A 19,373-nucleotide genomic window follows, 5' to 3' on the forward strand; every position below is an offset into this window, starting at 1 on the left:
TTCACGTTCTCTGTGTTGAATTACTTCCTTGAAACATGTCATTATAGCTTACATATGTGAATAATGGTGCAACGAAAGTCCATTTTTTTGTCCCCACAGTTCGATTTTTAGCACCGATATGGCTTTTTGTCTTTTCGATTAAGCCACAGCTCATGGCGCAATTTGGTGCAAGCAGGCTGAAACCGTACATCGACTTCATGCAGCACGTGTGAGGTAGTTTAGATGATAATTAATCTGCCAACCGCGAGTGGGTGATGATGATCCAGTGGCCAATGAGAAGCAACTATTCAATTATAATGGAAGGCGTCAAAGAAAAACAGCCGTTTTCTGTGAGCTGTTTAAGTGTTTAGCGTAAAACCGGCAGTAAAAATCAAGTCTTGGAATAAGAAAAAACAAATGACGGGGTCGGCCCAAAGCCAAAAATACAAGATGAGGAATTTAATCAAGTAAAACTAATTAACAAATAAAACTATTTAGCTAGTATTTAAGTAAATAAATAGAATTACATTGTGTGCATATTTTTGTACTTTGAAACACAAACGCATTTAAACATGTTTTCAATTATCAATGCCAATAAGTGTGAAATTAACCGGTTTGAAAGTGGAAAATGTGATGAAATCGTCACAATTGAACCAGGTTTTTAATTCGTGCAGGGACGAATAAATTGTGTTATAGTGCCATCTAGTGTCAATAACAACATGATGTACGTGTGCCCTATTAACCTACGCTTCCATTGCAGCGAATTTTGCTTCGCTCTCATTCCGGTTGTAGGGGGCGACATTCGCTCTGATTTCGCCCCCATACAACCTGAAAGAGAGCGAAGCAAAATTCCCTGCAATGGAAGCGTAGGGTTATGCATCTGATACCCAGCCGTCCAGGACATCTCATGCCAGCCTGCCGAAAATAAATTCATTACAAAATGTGTTCGCAGCACATTTATTTAGAATACAAGTCTTCAGCTCCCACACAGTGCACACATTCCACCAGAGAGGAGAAACAGCCCAAAGTCGGAAGGCCAGGTTATTTATTCAGAACAGCTTTATTGCCATGTTAATCAGACTGCAACTTTTCAGTTCACGTCCGTTCAAATACGTTCACAAAGTCTCTGCTAATACAGGTACTTATTTCCCCGGAGCATCGCGTGAGCATGATATCGCCGGCCGCGTGCAACCGTCTACCCTTTTTAACTTTTAAATTGAACACATTTCTCTTTCCCGAAATTCACCGCGATATTATATTAATAATAGAAAAGTTTCTTTCAACTCTCAGAGAACAAAATAAAACCTATATATGACAAACGTAGCTCCATTATTTACAAAAGTATTAGTATTTTCCGTCCTATCACACACGGTGCTCGCTCACTCTATACGTTGGTTTTGTTCCTGAACAGAACCTCCCTCTCTCTCGTCTCCAACAGCTGCCAGACAGCCGAGTTGGTTAACCCTGACATCAAATCAGCTTAGTGTTGTGTAGACTTCCTCAATTCCTTAAACTAGTGGACAACTGCCATCAAAAAGTATAAATAAATAACAAGAATGGCTGCAGATTCCACAGGCCAATTCCGAGAGACCCAAAAGAGGACATGATGACAGCCTTTCTGTTCCTTGGGCCAAAAATCCATCCAGTGAGGGCCTAGATCATTTGACCTGAAAACCAGAGCAAAGGAAACACTTCATTCCAAACTCTGAAAAAGGGAATTTAAGCGAGTGCTAGTATTTTTCTGACACTTACACAAGGTCATGGGGTTGGCTGTTGCTGAAATGAGCCGACAGTTGCTTCAATTTGTCACCCAAAGTTAAGAGTGCATTGCAGGAGTGACTAAATCTGGGCCCCAGCTGCCCATCGCACACTCAGAAGGTATCTGCTGATTTAAGGAGGAGCAGATTGAGTTTATTGACCCTTGAGGTCATGGGCGTCAGTTTGTTTGGGAAAGTGCGGGGGACGACAATGGGTTTGATGTGTTCAGCTAACTAAAGGCTTTCAAAAAGTGGTGGAGATGAAATGGGCCACGACAAAAAGCGGTGGGGACATGTCCCCAGCGTCCCCAGCATAAATGACACCTATGCTTGAGGTAGGTTTATTAAAGATGTGTTCTCATTTAAGTCATCTGTGTCACTCGACTCTTATCCCAGCCAGGTAAGGACAAACCCCTACAGGATTGTGGGTAAAAGCCTTAGAGTCATTGTGGAGGTTTGTGCAATGTCGGGGGGACGTTTATGACCACACTGGGCCACAGAATTATTTTTGACCCGCTCAGCACAGGGCACCCTGTGAAGGATGAACCACTACTACTGTGTGTTTTAGTACCTCGTAATTTAAAAGATGCCAAGAATCATTCTCAGTAAAATGGAATTTTGTATGACATTTTATTTCCCATTTTTAAGGCAGAAGGTTTAACTAAAGCTTGGAAGGATGGGTTTAGTTTCTTGGAGTTCTTCAAACACAACTACTGCACCTGTTGCTGTTTTAATGCAGGCACTACTTCAATACTGATTGAGACAAAGCCCCCTGGAAAATGGACTTATGCCCATTTTCTGTTCGCCGTTATTAGAAGTATGTGAACAGCACAGAACTTGTGCTGTACCTCTGTGCTACATAGCCTGCATTAGTCTCCCTGGGGTTTAGAAGCCAGACTTCATACATCCTTGATTCACAATTAGTATGCCTTTTCTTATTGGCACGTTTTCAGGCCCATTCTTACGGTTCCATGGAAACGACATGACGTCTGCATTTGCAATGTTAGATCATACAGCAACAATCTCAAAAGGTGTGATTCTCCAAACTGACGGCTGTTAGTACGATCTGCGAACCTCTGGTCCACACAAGCACTCTTGTGTAGTCTATATAATCATGTTCAATCCTCACTTCCAACATCTACAAGCCACTGCAGACTGCCAGTAGAAATTAGAAAAAAGTTTTACAGAACTACTCAAGATAAGCTTAACATCCAATGCGCCAAGCAAATTAGGGAAGCATTTAAAAAAAAAACTCCTTTCATGTGTCATTATGTGTGCCTTTATCTGTACATATATATACTTTTAATAAATACTCTAATGGTTTCAGCCAGTCCTGTTGAAACATTTCAAAACTCCATTCCTTGAAAACAAAGAAAACAAGTGGATTACATCCAGGTGTGTTCCAAACACCTCCCACGGTGATCATTCTGAGTTGCATAGAGAGATGGGTCGAGCAGGGGGACGCAAAAAAAAAAAAAAAAAAGATTGCCTCTTTTTTTCTTACAGAGCAGAGGGGAGGAGACTTGCAGTGCATCTCTCTTTTGCAATTCTCTCTGTTGGGATGCTGCGTTGGAAACGAGACTGGGCATGGATGCCTGCCAGCACACATGGGCAGTTGTTAGCCGAGCTCGTCCGCAGCTGCTCCCAAGCTCTGTAGAGGGCGCCAAAGCCACCTTTTAAAAGCATGGGGATTTTAAAGACCTCACGTGGGTTGCTCTCCCAAGAGCTATTCTGCCACACCATGTGTAGCGGGAAATCGCTGCTTTCCTGCACAGCTTTCTTGCAAAAACGCAAAACTTCATAAAATAAGTTTGGCAGTGGAGGGGTAGATAAAGGCCCCTGTGCCTTTTGGACTTCTGTGCAGCCCAAAGGCAGTAGATCCAACAGGCAGTGTTCTTTTGCTTGTTAAAAAAGTATTAAAATGTTAAGCATTAGCCTCCTCCCGCTAACCCTTCCATATGGAGGAAAACCTAAAGGTACACCCCTGGCAGTTGTTGGTTTTTCACATGAGGAGGGGGTAATGAGGAGAAAGAAAGAAACAAAGAAAAATCCCCACTGTAAAAACAAATGCAGAGAGACTGTGACGAGAGCACAGGTAAAAACATAAGCAGCTTAAAAAGAAAATGGATGCTGACACTAGAGGAGGAGAAACGGCACGAAAACACAGCACCGCAAATCCCCCCCGCCCCTCGATGATGCCTGCTCCAGTCTGCCCCCTGCTGGTGGGCCTGCCTGTCGACAGCTCGGCTTCCTGCCCATCTGTCACCCGTCTCCTTTCAGAGAAAGCGGCATGTCCAGGGCGTGGTTTGACAATTTTGTTTGTGTCTCTTTTTTTCTTGCCGTTTTTGCCTCCTTTGTCTTTTACGTCCTCTGTGGGACGGTGCCGAAGATCCTCCTCTGCCACCGGTGCCGGGGCGTGACTGTCACCGGAACTCGTATATGGGGGCACTGTGTTCGGGGACATGGGTGAGGTTCAGGGACTGGTACCTGTGGGGGAAGGGGGGCAAAGGAGAACATTTTAGGACAAGAGCAGCGCGTACGGCATCTTTTTCACTAAACCACAGGTGAAGTGCTGAAGGAGCTTGGCTTGTAACGCAAATGTGGCAGCACTGATACCCCAGATGCCACACTGTCATTGTACACCTGAGTAACATGCATCGCCTGAATTGCCTCAACATATCCAGCTATATAAACAGACAAGGTGGAAAATGTGAAGTATACAAGTACCCCTTGACAGGGACAACTACTAAGCCAGTAAAAAAATGCAATGCTTGCGTGGCAAATACCCAAGCTTCCAGATTTTGCCGTTTTACTTCCTGTAAACAGAAGTACTCAGCTGGGAAGCCTGTAGCTGAATTCTGATGTACTGTTCATTGCCTGAGAGTGGAACGGTCATGAGAGATCCAGGACTGGAACCTGTAAACCTCATGTACAGAAAGATGTGCTCTAACCGCCACTGTTCAGGTCACAATACCCTACAGTATTAACCTAATCTGCTAACATTACATATAAAATGCAACCCCTTTCAACAGGAGGACAGCTATGAGGGGGAGAACCAAATCAGTGTCTCCATTACGTGCTGGAGGACATAGAGGGACAATGACGGACTAATGATTTACCATTCAGAACTTCTATGGTAGTAGTAGCCCTCTATGGTGGCTGTGGACCTCTGGAAGCAGATGTAGTAAAAGCCAGCGAAGGAGGCGCCACTGATGTCCTTGATGGTGTGATCGGGGACCAAGAACTGTTCCTGTGTGAGAGGAAAGGAAGAGAGAAATGTTGAGGGTAAGACAGAGGGGGGGAAAGAAAGAGAGAAGGAAGGGGAAATAGATATAGAAGGAGGAGGGGGGAGAGAGTTGAATTGTGGATGTCCTCTTCAATCTGCAGATTTCAATTTTTAACCAACAAGATGAAATAAAAGCAACATCTGCTTTTAATTAAAAATAAATCCATCACCCACAAAAGGGGTTGAGTCATGGTGAAAACCTAGAAGCTACCCCACTACTTAATGTAGTTACATCCAATGTCACTTTCAGGCTCTCACAATGAAAAGCCAGGTGGGGTTGGTTTGACCCTATCAGATTTGATTCAGACGGCATGGCCTCACAATGGGGGAGGGGGGGGGGGGGTCAACTGACCTTCCACCTCATGAAGACATAGTCGCTGTTCTTCAGTTCCTCGTAGTCGAAGTCGTCGGAGTTGAAGGTTTTGGCATACTGGTAAAAAGCCTGGAACTTGCCCTGGAAATAAGAATGCCATTAAAACTGACAAGGCTGGTCACAGCACTCAGCAGGACATGGAAAACAATCACAGAGAGCACTGGAGTATGAGCTGCATCTTACTTGTTTGCATGTATTTTCATTATATTTGGGTTTTATGCAAGCATGTTGTATAAGCTGATGCTAAATGAGAACTCAGATGTCATGTTCAACAATTTTAATATCAAGCAGCTCAATGAAAAACCATTCAAACTTTCAGTTAAAATTTTCATTAAAGGGGGACATGTGGCTACAATTAGAGACTGGCGTTCATTCAATAAAAAGGTTTTGGTTGGAGTTTTACCCCCAGCCACTGCACGAACTGGCACATGTTAACAGACTCAGCATTTCATAGTTATCCAGTAATTCATTTCACACTCCACTGAGATCTATAACCTATGTGCTGAAGGACGACTATATGCAGTTTATACAGAACAGCCATCAATGATTTTTGAGGTGAACGACATCACAGTTCATCGAAGCAAAGCTGCACAAACCCAGTGTTTGCGGTCCACGTCTTCATCCGCATCCCACTTCCTGGTTAGAAAGGGCCGCTTCTCGCTGATGATCTCCCCAGCGAAGAACGTGGTGAGGGTGGGGTACTCCTACATGGAGGGACAGTGACAAGCGCATGAAGCTAGGTGAGCGGGGGTCACGTCGCTGCTCTTTTCTGCCACGTGAACAAGAACATCCCACCCCACCAAAACACTGTACTTTCACCTCTGCAACCATGGGACAACTGACTGTCCCATCCCAACGGGGTCACTCCTCCCAAACATGATCCCTGGCTGTACTGGTCACTCAGTGGTGGAATGAACTCGTCAAGGGGGTCAGGACAGCGGAATCACTGGCCATCTTCCGACATGGATTTCAGACTGCATCTCGGTTCCACCTCAATTCCTGGTCCCTAACACCTGCTACTTGTAGTACTCGCTGTTTATTTTACATGTAGTACTGCAACGTGTTTTTCATTCTGTGATCTAGTGACTGATTTATGGTAGTATACTTGGCTTCCCTTGTCTAGTCAGGCTGCACATGTTAACTTGTGGTAGGGCTTATATAGTGTTATGCTCAAACTCACTGGTCTGGGAGTGTTGTTGGCCTGGTCTGACACTCTTGATCATTCAACTCGGATGGATACACTTGTGTTCTATTGTGACGGAAGTCTAGCGTTCAGCATAACAGAATGGATAAGAGTGTCTGCTAAATGAATGTCATGTAGTGTAACGAACACGGTTCAGATGTGCTGTGGAAGGGGTTCTGCAGACCAGCGGATTAGTCCAAAAATGCAGTTCTTTTTTAAAATGATTCTGTCCACAGATGCCATGCCCCCCCCTTGACACCAATGCTCACTGTAACTGTAGTGCAAATCCTAACTCTAACCCACAACCTAATTATCCTACCGACCTCAATTATGGATGGGTGCATTCAACCAATCCTAACCACTGATCTTAATGATATCACTACAACCACAATCCCAACCACATCCCACCACAACACTGTGCTTCCAGCCAACCATGACTGTTATCCTAACTGTAATCCTATTCCCCACTAAAACCTAATCATAAGCACATCCTGCTCCCAACCCACACCACAACCATAACCGTACTCTCCTCTCAACCTTCACCACAAACACTTACCATAACCATAAACCCAATCATCCTCCCAGCATTAGCCACAAATAATCACCCTAACCATAACCCTGTCCTCCTCCCAACCCTAACCACAACCACTTACCCTTATAATAACCCTATTCTCCTCCCAGCTTTAATAAACACTTATCCTTACCGTAACCCCTTTCTTCCTCCCACCTCTAAACATAACCTTTGCCTCCTCCCAATCTAAACCACTTACCCTTGTCATAACCCTGTCCTCCTCCCAAACCAATGACAAACTACCCATAGAGTAGGTTACCACCAAAACATCCACTCATTCCATTTCCCCCTAACAGCAGGGGGTGAAGAACAAGTCCTGTGCAAACTGAAGCATCACCTGAGCCCATCTTAATGAATGAACCTGTCTGTAACTACAGCCTGAACCCTATGTGACTCTGTATAAATACAGACCTGACGACTAGATGTAACTCACCAGACAGACAACAGACATAGGCATAGAACAGGATATTTGTTCTTCAGTTTAGAGAGAGTTGCCCTTTTGTTTACTTGGGAGACCATGTCATAATGGTTCAGTCTTGAAGCGGTGCCTGCTCGTGATAGAGTGACCTTTCTGAGCCATGGGCCAAAGGGAACAGCTACATTTCCTGGCACTTAAACCTGTCCCTGCCCTTGCCCAGAGGCATGCATGACTGACAGGACAACAGCCAATCAGATAACTTGTTTTGGGATATAAACACAGAGTGCGGAAGAACAAATGAATCTAGACCCCTTTTAGACACAGGTATCATGTCTTGTCATGTCAGCAGAGCGGGCTGAGCTAGAATCATGGGATGCCCTTGGGACAGGGTGGGGGTGAGGTGCACCTTTTTGGTGCAATTGTCCCTGGCATCAATGGCCAGCTACTACTGGCCTGATGGGAGACTGGGCATGATGAACCTTTCTTATAGTCCTGAAGACTTTACTAAAAAGCACTGTGTACCATAGACTCTTACCTAAATCCTTATTCCTAAATCAAATGCTGCTATGAAAAGAGGTTCTGAGGAAAGCAGTTCAGAACATGAGACAATCATCATCTAAGCACAGACAGAATGCACACCATTACCACAGAACACACAGAGCCTTGTGGAAGCACTTTGAGGACACCTTTCAAAATCAAGGACACTCTAAATATATCACAAGTTCAAACTTGAAATTGAAAACAGACATGTGCTACAGTTCTCTCTCTTCAGGAGAGGTAAAAGCGGAAAATTTCATAATCTGAGCATTAAGCCTGCACCGATCAACTCTTTAAAACTGTAAAAACGTGGAGTGGAGCTGTAAAGTAGCACTTTACAACTCCACTGCAATCTAATTTCAGTTGAACTCCCATCTTTGTTTTTGCATGACCAACGGCATGCTGTCTGGGCGAATTTTGGGCATCCGTACGTTAAAATGGAAACATTAACTGATTTTTACCGTGTTACCACCCCATTTTGTCCTGAGGTGTGAAGTAATGTGCGACCAAAAAAACTGTCAGGGGAGCACTTCGATTAGACCTCACCTCTGTCAGCCCTTTGATCTTGAGGTAACCGCAGAGATATGAGTCCTCCATAGTCACATGCTGCGAAAGAAAACGGAACACGGTCACTTGATATGTGTTTAAGAGCCGGGCGTTCGGGTTGAACGGAGTCGATCTTGCCCTAATCTTGTGCCATTTCTGGAGACTACTACACTTCAACTGCTTGAGACCGATTGCTGTTGTCTAGCCAGCTAGCTATACTGTTGTAAACATGGACAATTGCCTTCTTAAAGAAATGGCCCATACATCGATGCAAACTACCCACAGAACAAAAAGCGACTTGTTGAACTTCTTGTGACCGGCTACGGAGACCAGAATGTCACAAACAATTCAGTTTCGTAATAAGTAATGGCCGACATCTCGCATTTTCCTAGCTAGCCTGTCAACATCGAAGTAGCCAGCGAGCAGATAGCAAGTAGCTACCCAAGCAGCAGCATTTCAAAACATGTAACTGCCCAATGAGCTAACGAGTTAACCTGTTGCCTGTTACCTGTTTGCTGTCAGTTTATGAGGTAATGAATCGTTTTAAGACAGTTTTAACTGCGTAATCACACTGAACACTTGACTGACAGAGTGGACTGGACTAGCTGGTTAACGTCACTGTCAACACTGATTAAAACACGTATGTAATGTTAGCCAAAACACAACGATCGAAATTAGCAAGCCAGATACAGCTAGTTAAATAACTAGCTAATTAGCAAGCAAGAACGCTAAAAACGGCTTGCCAAAGTGCATGTTACGCATGTTTATTGTGCCATGGGGTGTGCTTGTGGAATTCTTATCGCAGCGAATCAGAGAATTTTACGCCAGAACGAAAAGATGTCAGCACTGGGGCAGCTAGTCTATCTTTCTTTAGCTTGGCAGCTAGCTAACCACATACCTAGCTCGTTACCAAGACATTTTTGGCTCGACACTTATTCAGACTAACCTGCAGAACAACCTCAACGTCGTAAGAGTTCCCTTTGCTCTTCTGGTGCCCTCGAAACTGAGAACCGCTGTACAGGAGAGATGTAGCAACGCCGGGCTGCTGCGCGTTGATCGGGGGTGGCGGGATAAGAGAGGCCGAGGATGCGTAGGCCGTGGAGTTACTGCAGCGCTCGGTACGCACCGGCATGTTTACCCGCTTTGTGCGGGGACAGCCCCGATCGCAAACGAAATGCGCCCCAAAGAGAAGAAAAAGTGGATTGGGGACAGGGGCACCACGGGCGAGGTGGTTCCTTGGCTTACAAATCCTCCCCGGGCAGCCAGCGGCGGCGTTCAGGGTCCCTGAAACCTGTGGCAGGGGACCTGGGCGATGTTACGCGGCATCATTGGCTTCCCCTATTGGATGAGGGAATTCATCCGCCAATTAAACTTAAAGATTATTGGTTTGTCCACCGAAAAGCTTGCTGGGACTTGTATGTCCAAAAAAGGCCAGTACTTTTCCTCATTAACTCCGCCTAATGAACTTCACTTCACAGAGTGCATTACACGAGATAAAAATAGATTGAAATGTTTTGTCCTTTTGTAATACATCTCCTGGGAGCATTTAATAATATGAGGGTGCATTCCTTTTACTTAAGAAAAATATTCCACTTGTCTATAACATACATTTTGATTGATATTTATTATATCTCCTCTCTTTATTCTATTTCCTTTCATTCTTGTCACCAGAAACGTCCAATGGGAGTAAGGATTAGCTAGATATTTGTGAAGCTTGACTCAGTGATAGTTCTAGCTTGTTGCATGGCAATCTGATTCAAAGTTCAAAGTTTATTGTCATATGCACAGTAAAGAAACAAGTTCCCTGTACAATGAAATTCTTCCTTTGCTTTCCTTTGGTTCAATCATTTATGATGTGAAGGCAGTAGAACCCTCATCCCATGTGCCTTATCCTAACTTCATTTTTCCAGTATTTCAATTTTCCTGTTGTTAGGACAACTTCCTCTGTAATGTCAAAGCCTAAAAATCGTAGATGATCTATGCCATCACACAACAGCATGGCTGATATCACAATTTGAATGGGAAGTCATGGCTGGTCTTTATATTTCCAAGAGGTATCAGTAATTTATTAGTTGCCTTCTTGAATGTCCTGCATCTACAGACCTGAGAATGAATGTATTCACTGATGTTAGCTTCTTGTGCTCATCGAATACTTGGATACTTTCTAGCCAGAGCACAGCTTGGCAGCTGTCATTTTGCATGGTTACATCATTTCAGGGTATTGCCAATTTATTGTGGATCAGACATATATGGACTTCAGCTCATTTCTGACAAAGAATGGTAAGTGCATCTTGATGGGTGAGTTACTTATAGTTAGTTATTTATACATTTTTAATTAAAGGTGTTGGCAACCATTTGCCCTTATCACGTTTTCATCACCCAGTTAGTTATTCAGATTTAGTACCAAATTTATAGTTCAGGTGATGGATGAATAATCACTAGTTCAATGTTTGAAGCTGTATTTGACATTGCTCACTATCTTGATTGAATGGCTAACACATTTCAGTTAATACACATTTCAGTTAATTTCAGTGTTAATATGCACTGCTATATGGGGCTAATATATGTCTTAGAGCAGAGCCTGGCTGGTATGTAAAGTCTGTTGATTGCTTTTGGATATGGAGGAGCCATTTCCATCACTGTCTCATTGGGCTAGCACCAGTATTATTTTATTATTGACACTAGACACTAGATATTACCAGTAGCTATTGGAGGGAGATCAGGAGTGGTGAGATGGATTTTTTTTTGCAAGGCTGAGGAAGCTGCAGCTGAGCAGCGGCATTCCATTGTATTATACTGATTGGTTTTAGAGTCTGCAAGCACTTATGGGAAAAAGAAAAAGTAGCCTGGCTTCAGTATGACAAGGTAGTCAGATCAGAGGTGTGGATATTACAGAACCAGCAGCAGAAACATGTCAAAATGACTCAACAGATGGGAGGGCAGATGCATTAGTAGTATAAGGCACAGGGAGAAGGAGGCTACACAGGCTGCAGTGTTAGGTGGCTGTGGGGGTGGTCACAGCTGGGAGGGGTTCAGAAGAATCTGAAAAAGACAACAGCCACTCATGCGCATGGAAATGGGGTGTGGGGTCAACATGAGAAGTGTGGTGCTGCACATAAGGTCCAGCTGGTGTGCAAAGGGTGACCACTGCAGGTGGAGGTCAAACGAGTGGTGCAAGGGGAGGAGGCCTGTTGTATGGGATCTCTCTAGTTGGATGTTGAAGTCTCTCAATGGAATTGATGAGCTTCCCTCCTCTTAGTAGGAGGTGAGCAGAGATTATGACTCCAGAAAGCTCCCAATATATCCTGATGGGTGGTGGAAATCAATGTACTATACAGTGTAGTAGGGTTAGGAACAGTCACAGTATGATATGCAGAAGAGAAGATGGAGAGATGCGTAGGAGGGGGACCAGAGAATTTTCATGTAGAAGAACTGGGTAACCTTATGCTACCACTCTGATCAGAGGAACGGGGGAGTATCACAGAATGTGAAGACAGTGGAGAGGGCAGTTATTATCTGGTGGGCTGACACACAAACACATTACACCTGAAAGCCCGTGTCAGAGGTCTTCCAAGTGATCCAGCAGGCTATTTTGAAGCAGTGACTTTTTAAATAATGCAGTTACTACACTAGATAGCCAACAGAGGGAGCTCTAGGATTTCACTGCTCACACTGAACTGTTGTGTGACCTAGTACGCCAGTAAAAGACTGTGTGTGGAGCAATGTTGTGTCTCCTCTATGTTCCCCTCTCTTTGCATCCCCTCTTTCCACTACATGGGTCACACACACACACACACATCAGGCACATACACGTACATCCACCACACACACACAGATATACTTACAAACACATCATATACACATAAGCGCACATGTACAAACATACATTCTCATACACATGCCCCAGTTGGCCACTGGTGAGCTAAGGTGTGTGTGTGTGTGTGATGGGGGAAATAGTTTGCCTGTATTTAATTATTACCTAAAAATGTTTTGATTGCTGTGCATGATTAATAAAAGATGATACTACCACATTAGTCACAGTTAATTAAAAAGCAGTTTGCAACTGATGGGTAATCCTCACTGAAACTGGCCAGCTTGTTGATCATGAAAAACAGGTTCAGAACCATTTTGGGTTTAAATGTAAGCTGTCTGCTTTTTGCAGCTTGCCTGTTGCCACTGAAACAAACACCCACACACATACTCACACACCCCCACACACAACACACAAACAATGAACAAAGGCATACACACACCCATAGACACAGATGCATAGTGGCTTATCATACACAGGACTGCACTGACTACACCAGACCATGAACTGTATCAAAAAAGGATGATTACAAAACTTAAATTCAAGCAAAGTTCCACTGATGATAAATCACTGGGTAGTTGGAGCTAGTTTAATTCCTACAGCGTTACTATGCAGAGAAAAGAGGGGACCATAGAATTAATTAAAAGAAGACTTTCTGTGAGAAAATAGACACAAACAATACATGCTAGCAAAGCAGACTGGAAAAAGAAGCAAAGCCCTAATACCGGTTTTTTAGTATTTCTTCCTTCATTTTTTCATGCCATGTACCATAGCTGAAGCAAGTAAGTGTGCCATTGTTCCCTGGTCTAACAATGGATGGTGAAAATCCAGCATTCACAAGCTATGTGAAGTGTCCCTCTATCCCTCAAGCTAGCAATTAATTACCAGAACCCTTAGACGCTGTTCTGTCTGCACCTCTTCAACAGAGACAAGAGGTTTCAGAGCACACTGACCATTTTTTTATGGGGAGGTTTGGGGGTGGAGGAGAGATGACAGGGGGGTTGTCCGTCCCCCGGCGCCCCTTTCCCAAAACCTCAGTGAAGCTGTGCTTCTGAAATTTGAGGAGAAAGGATGCTTAAAGCACCATGAAATTGAGGGGTATTTAATAGCACTTGATCACTTTAGAAGGAAGTCCTCTAATTAACCCCCCTAATTAATTTGTCTCTCTCATCATTATGTACACTGGCCCCTTTCACACAAGGTAGGAAATGGGTGGGTGGGGGTGCATTTACAGGGTTGAAGCCAGAATTTTAAAAGGTGGAAAAAAAAGGCCCTTGCAAGTTAGCCACAAGCTCATAGGGGTGGAGTGTGAAATGGCTGGAGTGTGAAATGGCTGCAGTACAAGTCCCTCCTTTAGTGAGGATGCCAGTCGGTCACAGGGTCCTTACCTACAATAAATTTGTTCTAATGCTGAGTGCTGAGCGGCAGTGCATGCAGGACTGGCGCATGTACTTATGTTGCTCAAGGCGAAAAGCAATTATGCCGCCCCTCTATTTGCAACGTACCATACCAGCACCAACACACAAAAGCCAATATGCCATACACATAACGCAAATAGTCTAGTGCAACGCTAGTGTGCTCAAAGTGTTGCTAACACTCCCGGGAATGCAGGGATCAAGATATTTTAACAACAAATCCCTCTGTTTTTGGAGTGCTTGCTCCTATAATAGTCTCCTCTTTTTATATTCGCAGGCAGATAATTTCAGTCGTTTAGACATGCTGCTTTCCTTATCCTCAGTCATGGCTCATGAGAGCTGGGGGCGAGAGGCAGGGGAGGGAGGCGGCTGCAGGTACAGCATGATTGACACATTCCTCAGCAATAGCTGACCTCTCGTTGGCCCACATTTTGCCACCCTTGCCAAAGTGCCGCCCTAGGCAATTGCCTAGTTTGCCTATATGGACGCGCTGACATTGAGTGCATGCCATGTTTAGAGACCACAGGATGTAGCTGGAGATTGAACCCTCAGACGTTTGAACACCGCTGGGCTCAGGGTACATATGCTGATTAGGCTAACAGGCAGGCCAGGTGGCAGGAATAAATTTATGCAAAATAAGTCAATGCGGGAAGCTGACTGTAAGGGACGGATGTGTTGTACAAATGTACGAATTTATGGTTTGAAATGTATTAATGTGTGGATGAAACATTTTCATTTACATTTAATCATTTGGCAGACGCTGTTATCCAGAGAGGTGAATTCAATAAGGAAAGCATTTAGCTGGACAGATACTAAAACATTACTGCCATCCTTGAAATGTAGTGCCAACATTACCGCAATTGGAAGAAGTGTTGGAAAAGGATGTACAACCTTAAATTATTCACATGCAACATTAAGATTAGACAGTGCAATCTTTAATGGCACAGGTTTGTATCATGGCAGTTGCACTGCCATGGAGTGTGTACATACTTTAGTCATACTCTCTTTACAAGGCTACACAAGTCAGTATCTCAGCCTCAACATTCATGCAGGTAACACACACGGGTGGATAAAGCTGATGTTTTCTAGACAACTAATGGACAAACTGTGACTTGCAAACAGGGAAACTGGCAAATGGGAAGGAGAACTGTCTGTCTGTCTTTGAGATCAGTTGCAGTTTTGCTTCTGTTGGCATTTGAATTGTGCCCATTCACCTCTTCAGAGACACAGGCTGGCAGTCATGAGAGCTTTCTGAGCTTGGCACGTACCGATACCAGGCTGCCAGGGCCTTTGGTATGCCACCCCCTGCCAAACCCACTGTAACCATGGTGCCAGGAGGACTGTGCTGCTCTGGTTAAGTGACGTATCACACAGGGTCCTGCCCGTTTCTCTAAATTAAAGGTGACTTGGTCATTATTCAGCTTGCCCATTTCAAGTATTTGGTGTATATAATACATCAACACATTGTATCAGTACTTAATGTCTGCTAGCTAGCTAGCTAGTAGTTATTTTTTCTTTACAAGGAGAATGTTTTATGATCAAGCTCATGACAAAAAACAAAACAAAAATAAGTACAGATGACAGGTGTTCTAATATTAAGGACATAAGCCTCTATGACAGAGGACCTTTCCACTGTAGACACAGCAAGGGCATAGTCAGCTACCTGTTTCTGCCTTGTTTTAGAGTTGTATCTTCAACCTGTCTTGCATGCCAGAAGCCTGCAGAAACTGCTCATCTGAAAGAAACTCCATTGTATAGTTCTGTCTTAGTAGCTTTGTGTCCCTGTTGGGCTTCTATATATATTTTTTTTTCCTTTTTCCATTTTCTCCCCAATTTGGAATGGCCAATTCCCTGAATTGTGGAATGCCCAATTTATTATCATCGTGGTTCGGTCCCATTGCACAACCTCCACTGTCAATCTGGGAAGGCGTGGACAAGCACGTACCCTCCTCTGAGACACATGATGTCAGCCACTGCCTCTTTTTGCACTGCGGTCCACAAGCTAGGCATATGAAATGTCTTCGGAGGAAGACATTTCATATGCAGCTTTGGCACATGGACCATAGGCGCCTGATCGACCAGCAGGGGTCGCTGTTGCTAATGGGACCCACAAAGCCAATGTGTTCTGCCTGTGAGCTCCCTGTCTCTGTCGGCTAGTAGCGGGCCGTAGCATTCAGTCTACACTCAGAACGAGTACTTTTACCGACTGAGCCACTCAGGAGACCTGGGCTTCTATTTTTAACATGTATATTTTTCTCATGTGCATGAGAAGCTAATTAACCTGAACTGAGCTGCAGCCATTTATGGTGTTAGCACAGAGGTGTCTGATGTCACCATGTGCAGATCTGATGCAATTGCGTTTGTGGCCATGTTGGCTGAGGGAAAGTCTCCTGTTAAAACTCAAGGGCTGCTGTTCAGCCCTACCTGTTAGTGATTGGACAAACATATATTCATTCTCAATAGTTTTGAGAAGCCAGGAGGTTCGTCTCCAGATATTTAACAGAGGGATTGACATTGTCTTCTATCTTCAAATCTGACTGTAATTATTAAATAATAAATTACTTTTCTTATTACTTTTGGTCAATTACTTTTTATAAATTATTTTATGTATATTTTTAAATAATACTTTAGACAGGTTGTCTTCTTTTGCTGTGTTTTTTTTTTTGGATGCAAAAATGTGAAGAAGCGATGACATTATAAAGTAAATTAGTCCAAATTCACAGTGTTGCTACACACACTGCCAGTGATGCCCAACTGACAGATAGATTGAAAACTAGCCTCACGGTGTGTTGTACCGTGAGAATAGCGCTGGTGTAAAATGTAATCCCCGCTGACCCCAGTCAATTATGTGATGACTCCATCTGTCTCCAAAAGTAGTGCTGTCCAGGCATCAGTGTTCAATGGCATGAAAGTAGGATGGAACCGTCTGTCCCGCTGACACCTGTACACTGGGGACAGCGCATCCTGCCCACCTGTTAACCCCTGGGACGTCATTATAGGGGGCCTTTGGCCAAAACACCCACTTCATTCAGTTCTCTAATTAACCACAGTTCCCATGCTCTGCACCACACCTAGAACACCCTCACCTCAGTGATGGCACCCAAAATCCCTCCTCTGCCATCTACAGTGCACCCCAAAACACAAACAAATGCTCACAGTGTGGTAGAGTGGGGGAACGTGCCTTAATGGATAGGGTGCTGCATGCTGGGAATTCTACCCTGCTGGTGAATGTACAATTTTCTGTGTTCATTTTTGTTATTTATTTATTTTTGTTAGTTAATTTAAGTTATTTATTGGTGATTAATGACTCACTAATGTGTGCATGAATGAGGCATACCGAAACTCACCACTCTGAGGCACCTTGTGAGTTGTCAGCTACCTGCAAGTTGCTCAGATGACATCAGTGGAGCGCCCAGCAGAACGTATCCTCCAGCTGACACGCACTTCACTGTGATGCACTGTGGGACTTGTAGTGCGAAAAAGCCATTGCATGTGAGCGTATTGGAGGACTGTATTCATCTTGCTTCAGTGCTCAAAAATAGTGTAACATAAAAATCAAAAAATAAACGTTGAAATAAATTTATGTCATTAATAGTGAAATGGAAAAATAAATGTCAAAATGAATCATAATTGTATATCTATTGCAATTTTTGCTAATGTGTTATGTTCATTTTGAAATTGTGTCAGATATGGTGCTTTCTCAGGAGTCAGTGAGTGGCTGTTTATCAATAGCACATTTCAGCGTGACCGTGACTTTTTAAATGAGGCTGAAAAAGTCTACTCCAGAACCCAGAGAACCACCACCATCCATGCAGCTTTACCCATGTGGCCAATTAGAGCCTCTGCAAACTGCCATAGCAGTCAAAGGTGTGCTTTCCGTTCTGCTGCCCATAATTCCCTGTGACCACGTGCGCTCACATCATTACCTCTCATCATTACCTGTCAGCTGTGGGGGGTGGTGTGACAGGGCTCCTCTGATATGCACTGAAGCCTCCCTCTCAAAGCCAGTGGATGTTCAGAGTAGCTCTCTCTGGCTCCTCCTATTCCCTTAGCTGGCAAGTGGTTACGGTGTGTGCATTACAATGTGGATCTTTACAGAGCTTTATGTTCTGCCACTATAAGTGTGTGAGGCCCATTGCGTTGAAATGGGATGCTTGTGCATGTGTGTGTGTGTTTGGGTGAATATGTTTGTGTGGTGGATGTGTGTGTTTGCCTCTCTGTGTGCCTGTGTGTGTGTATGTGTTTGAGTGTTTTGTGTGTATGAGGTTATTGCCTGTATGTGATTGCAGTGCATGTGTGTGTGTGTGTACAAGCGCATGCATGCACATTCTCATAATAATAAGTCTCTTACTGTCTTGCTCCTCATGGTCCTCAAACCTGGGAGATAGATTTGGCCCCAGAGCCTGTGGAGGGCATGTGGGTGTCCTCAGAGGAGGCGTGGGGGTGTTCTCTGTGCTTTACACCCCCCCCCCCCCCCCCACCACATCCCCCACCCCTACCACATCCCCCACCCGGGGTGAGCAGGCAGATGGAGGCTGGATAAGCACCCTGCCTGGGACGGGCAGAGGTCCCAGCTGATCCAATCACGGTTAATGAAGCCCTCTGTGCACCAGCGGCTTCTGTTTGCTCCTCCTCTCCGCCACCCCCACCCCGACCGCCACCCAGCCTGAAAGCCAGGTGCGACTGATTGTCTCTGCTCACGTGCTACACCTCCCTCATGCACTCCCCACTTAGGGCCAGCATTGTCCGTCATCTGCATACACCTGCGTGCATCTTATCTGCCTGAGCCTTGATGTGTATCTTCAGGGTTGTTTGGATTTTGGTGTCTGGTTTGGCAAGAGCTTACAAATGAGGAAGTACATTACATTGCATATCATTATTGGCATTTAGCAGATGCTTTTATCCAGAGCGACTTACATAGATTATAGTTTGTTACATGTTACCCGTTTATACAGCTATATTATTTACTGAGGCAATTCTGAGTTAAGGACCTTGTCCAAGAGTACAACAGCAGTGCTCAGCAGGGAATCAAACCGGCAAACTTTTGGTTGGCTCCTTACCACTATGCCACACTGCTGACGTAACAGCAAAACGTCCTTAAACTGGAATCATTATCTGAAAAACGATAACTGCCTTATTTTGCTGTTGTCACTTTAAGATGCACATACTCAGTTTACCACTACTGTGTTGACCAGCCTCTCTCACTGTCAAATGAGGCTGCTGCTTACAGTGGAACAGGCTGATGTACTGTCCAGGTTCTAAGGAGAATGTAGAGATGCCTCTTTAGAATGGCTCGGATGACAAAAAACAAGATCTTCAGTGAAAGCAGCCACCAAATCGAAGTCACACACCTGCAGCATAACCTTGGGAGGGATTTTAGTAGTCTAGGCCGCACCCTCTGTTCCCCTTCCTTGACCTGAACGGTGAGGTTTGCCTTCATTATTGATGGCTGCTACCTGATACCTGACCAGACATTTGTGTCTGCATTGATCCCTCT

General features: G+C 44.3%; 1 protein-coding gene across 1 annotated transcript; it reads right to left on the reverse strand.

The window, feature by feature from the left end:
• Nucleotides 1–3,242: 3,242 nt before the first annotated feature.
• Nucleotides 3,243–9,960, reverse strand: LOC118795186 (glucose-induced degradation protein 4 homolog). Its single transcript, XM_036553581.1, has 6 exons — nt 9,597–9,960; nt 8,651–8,710; nt 5,992–6,099; nt 5,375–5,476; nt 4,856–4,986; nt 3,243–4,223 (listed from the first exon to the last, which is right to left on the reverse strand). Exons 1-6 carry the CDS (start codon nt 9,780–9,782, stop codon nt 4,160–4,162), a joined length of 651 nt encoding a protein of 216 aa, XP_036409474.1. The 5' UTR covers nt 9,783–9,960; the 3' UTR covers nt 3,243–4,159.
• Between the last annotated feature and the right edge of the window lie 9,413 nt (nt 9,961–19,373).

This window comes from Megalops cyprinoides, chromosome 19, assembly GCF_013368585.1.
Source record: "Megalops cyprinoides isolate fMegCyp1 chromosome 19, fMegCyp1.pri, whole genome shotgun sequence".
Lineage (NCBI taxonomy): Eukaryota > Metazoa > Chordata > Actinopteri > Elopiformes > Megalopidae > Megalops > Megalops cyprinoides.

Excerpts from the sequence above, each read along its gene's own strand:
- LOC118795186 (XM_036553581.1), bottom strand. The coding sequence starts at position 9,782 with ATGCCGGTGCGTACCGAGCGCTGCAGTAACTCCACGGCCTACGCATCC. Across the intron at positions 8,711-9,596 it reads ACGTTGAGGTTGTTCTGCAG|CATGTGACTATGGAGGACTC; the intron begins GTTAGTCTGAAT and ends TTTCTTTCGCAG. Across the intron at positions 6,100-8,650 it reads AGATCAAAGGGCTGACAGAG|GAGTACCCCACCCTCACCAC; the intron begins GTGAGGTCTAAT and ends CCCTCCATGTAG.